This window comes from Lactuca serriola, chromosome 7 (assembly GCF_051521515.1).
Source record: "Lactuca serriola cultivar US96UC23 chromosome 7, Lser_US96UC23_V15, whole genome shotgun sequence".
In the NCBI taxonomy this organism is placed as follows: Eukaryota; Viridiplantae; Streptophyta; class Magnoliopsida; order Asterales; family Asteraceae; genus Lactuca; species Lactuca serriola.
Window position 1 is genome coordinate 185,306,794 of NC_136414.1, and position 4,117 is coordinate 185,310,910.

The 4,117-nt window shown below is 33.2% G+C and overlaps 1 protein-coding gene across 1 annotated transcript; it reads left to right on the forward strand.

Annotated features, from left to right (window-relative positions):
- Positions 1–1,743: 1,743 nt before the first annotated feature.
- On the forward strand, positions 1,744–2,730 carry LOC145064632 (F-box/kelch-repeat protein At3g06240-like). Its single transcript, XM_079012044.1, has one exon. The coding sequence runs from the start codon at positions 1,744–1,746 to the stop codon at positions 2,728–2,730; it is 987 nt and encodes a 328-aa protein (XP_078868170.1).
- Positions 2,731–4,117: the final 1,387 nt, after the last annotated feature.

Genomic DNA, 4,117 nt, shown 5'->3' on the forward strand with positions numbered 1-4,117 from the left:
CACAACTGACTAGTAATGGTGATTTGTTGCTCAATACTTATTTTCAACAACTCTATGTTTTTTTAATCCCAAGACGCGGGTGCCATCAATCAAGAGTAGTCGAATCAATGCTGCTTCAACTCTACGTAAAATTTTATTAGTGAAACATTTTTTGAAACGAAGAAAACATAAAATTACATTTTGATTTTCGATGCATTTTTATTACGATTTTGGCTTTCAGTAATGATGTTGAGGTTACAACTACTTTTTTGGTCGGTGCTGCACAGGAGTCATCAAGAAAATAACGTGACTGAAAAGATAAAATTAAAACTTAGATATTAGAATTAAATTTAATCTTAATTGTTGTTGTATTCAATAACTTATAAAATGTTTTGAATTTTTGATATGTTTGTTAGGAACTTAGGATGTTATGGTCTAAATTCACATAATGCAAAATATCAATATATGTGTAAGGGTCGGCCCACTGTTGATTTTGGCAGTCCAAAGGCGTAGAACAAAAAAAAAGCTGATGGAGAAATATATGGAACAGAAAAACGTTGTAATCCGATAATCACGAATTCATGATTAAAATCCCTTCTTTCTTCATAGAATCACGCCTATCAAAGTATCAATCGATCGATCGGATTCTGTCAAGATTTTCGCTCTCCTCTCCTCTTTATCCCAGTTCTCACTTCTCACCAAGGCCGAATTTGCTGTTTTCAGTTTCTTAATTCTCCTACTCGAGGTAACTTCTGTTTTTGCTTTAATTGAATGATAGATAAGTTTCATGATTGGGAAACTCTGTCTTTTGATTAAAGAACATAAATCATGTTTTATTTTTCATGTGTAATTCTGATTTATGCTTTTAGTTCTTAAGGCTGAAACTTGAATTTCTAGTGGATCGGTGAAAAACAAAGCCATGACCTTTTTTTTTTTGGTACAAAGTACAAACAACTATTGTTTCCACATCTCATCTTATTACCTTATATATGAAAACAAATAAATCATGTCATAATAGCTTGCAAGAAATGAATGCTGCTCAATCAGAAGCATCAGTAACCAAATAAAATAAAATAATTTATCGTTTAGTGTGTTCACTATAGTTATAACATGACACTCATTATACTCTTTCCAATTTTGAAAATATCATCCTACTTATATCAAGTATGACATCTACTAATTTGGATTATTTTCTTTTCTATTACAGCATTCTACATTCTTTTACTACAATATGACACCTAAAATAGCAATGCAATTTTTTTTATGGATTTAGTTTAAGTGGAGAAATATCAATGTAGTTTATATTCGAGATGTTTTATTTGACACCATTCAGTCATAAACACCTAGAATAACAACATAGTTTTTGCTCATAAATATGTTTTATTTGAAGTAGTTTGTTTTCTTTTCATGTTTTTTTGGACTTAACTCTAGTAAAGAAATACCAACATACTTTATACTCAACACCTTTTTGACACAATGTGGACAGAAACATATTTGTGTGTGTGTGTATATATATATATATATATATATATATATATATATATATATATATATATATATAACCATGCTCATTACTTAATAATTTTTTATTAGTTTTTGATTGCAACTGATTTTTATCTTGTTGGAAAAATGCACATGTCGGATTATCTATGCGAAGATTTGATTGTTGAAATATTTACAAGACTACCACCGAAATCCCTCCTCCGATTTAGATCACTCTCTAAATCGTTATATACTTGTATTTCTACCCTTGGTTTTATACGCATGCACACTCTTAGATCCCCAAAAAAAATCCACTTCATTCATCTAATTAGCGATGACAAAAATGAAAAACAACAAGAATTCTTTTACACATCACATGGAGAGGAGGAGGAATTGGCATGGTATTTGTGTCCCAAACGTGGATACATTGATATAACAACAGAAGTCCCGTTCCCTTCTGGCGCACCTATTGGTTCATGTAATGGAACTTTCTGTTTGTGGACTAAAAAAGGTTTGATTCTATGGAACCCTTCAATCAGGCGCAAACTAATCGTGCCTGAATTTCCTCAGAGATCTGAACCCTTTTCGTTGCGAGGGATTGGGTTTGGATTCGATCCAATCAGTGATGACTACAAAGTTGTCCAGATATCATATGTCAAAGGCAACAATTCATTTGTTTATGCTGTGAAGAGTGGCACATGGTGTGAGATTGCTTCCCCTAAACATCAAAATCAGATTCAGATTTTCCGTTACGATTCCTTTTTTTTCAATGGAGTGTTGCATTGGGTGACATATATTAATCAAAGAGAAAAGAAAAACGCATGCATTAGTTGTATACTAACATTCAATTTGAGCACTCATGTTTTTGATATGATTCCAGTGCCTATGTCCATTCGGAATTGGACGACATCGGGACTAACAACCATCCAAGGTTCTTTAGCTTTGATTTCTTGTAATGGTGAAATTAGTGAAAGTTGGATTCGGGTATGGAGAGATGCTTCGTGGTCTGTGGGTTTTAAATTGAAAACAGATCAACTTTTTATTTTAGGTGTTTTGGAATTGCATCCGCAAGCTTTGTTGCTCAATACTTTCTCTCATGGGCTCCATGTTTATAATCTCAAGACGGGGGTGTCATCAAGAGTAGGCGACTTCAATGCTGCTTCAAGTTTATGTAACTTTTATCAGTGTGTTGAAACCCTCCATTTGTTAGACATGGGGGAGACTATTGCTGAAACGGAACTACAGAAGAACTATGAAAGAAAAAAATAACAACATTACATTTTGAATTTCGAACATTTTAATTACCATTTTGGTATTTGTCATTGGTACAAAAGTTTTTTTTTTTAGTGAATAAATTAACATATATGTAATTTCCTGCTTGTTTGCCAATAAAAGAGATATTATTGAGGGTAAAATTGTTGATGATTGATGATCACATCAAGCAGAATATACTTGTAAAATCCAGCCCATCAGGCACATTTTTCTCCATGTGAGTGCATTTAGAACTTCATATATGATCTGGCATTTTGTCGAGCACGTAGTAGGCGTCTGTGCTATGAGCGCATCTAAACCACTCAGCATATCATCAAAATTCAGAACCTGGAAACAAGCAAACTGGTCACACAACTATGAATAGACTAAAATAAACCCTCAAGTTCTTAAAGCATCAAGTTTTACATGAGCTCGGCTCGGGCTCAACTTGTTTGTGAGACCTGCCTAAATGCGCCTGAGCTCGGCCTAGCTGATAGTCAAATATCAAGCTCATTTGTGTTTTTAAGCTTGATAAAAAGTTTGTTTATAATTATTTGATATTTAGTATTTAATTATTAGTTATAAATTAATATATAAAATTAAAATTAAAACATATATTATATAAATTTGCATTGGCTTGTTTAGGTTCGCGAGCCTAATCGAGCTCGATAGATGAAACTCGAGCTCAAGCTCGTTTAATAAATGTGCCAGAAACTAAGCTCGAGCTCGTTTAATTTGAGCTTTTAAGAAGTCAATCTCAAGCAGCTCATTAACCGCAAACGTTATATACAAATGAAACTGCGATTTTCCATCTAGGAAAACAATCACATAAAATAAAATAAAATATTCTCACAAATACGAGTCTTTTCCGGACTCTATTTTAGGATCGGACTAGTCCCGGTACAATTTTCTCTTAGTTTCTTAGGTCTATCTTTTTATGACCGGTTTAAGGTGATTTCATGAGCATTTTTAGTTTTTGACTCTTTTGTCCATATGTAATTTATATGTACGTACCTGGTCAAGGTCAAGGCCAAGGCCAGGTCCTTTCTTCAATATCTTCCCAAAAAGTTTGGTATTTTGAAAGCCACAGGACCATAGTTTTGTAAACCTCATTAATAACATTGTCGAAAAACGTTCCCTTCTTGCTTTTGGGAGCAAGTTCCTACATAGGCAATTGTTACAGAAGCTGTTACTTGTAGCTGACGACAATAAATTTATGTGAACACACACGACAAAAAATTTATGTAAACAAACATGAATACATGATTGATTCTTCGGTTTGTATTAAATAATTTTAAATAATTTTAGTTTTGCTTTCTTGGATTTCTTAATGTTCATCATTTGCTCGGTTCATACGATTTCTGGGCTCGATACATTTAAGGTCGGTCTGTTGATTTCAAAGACC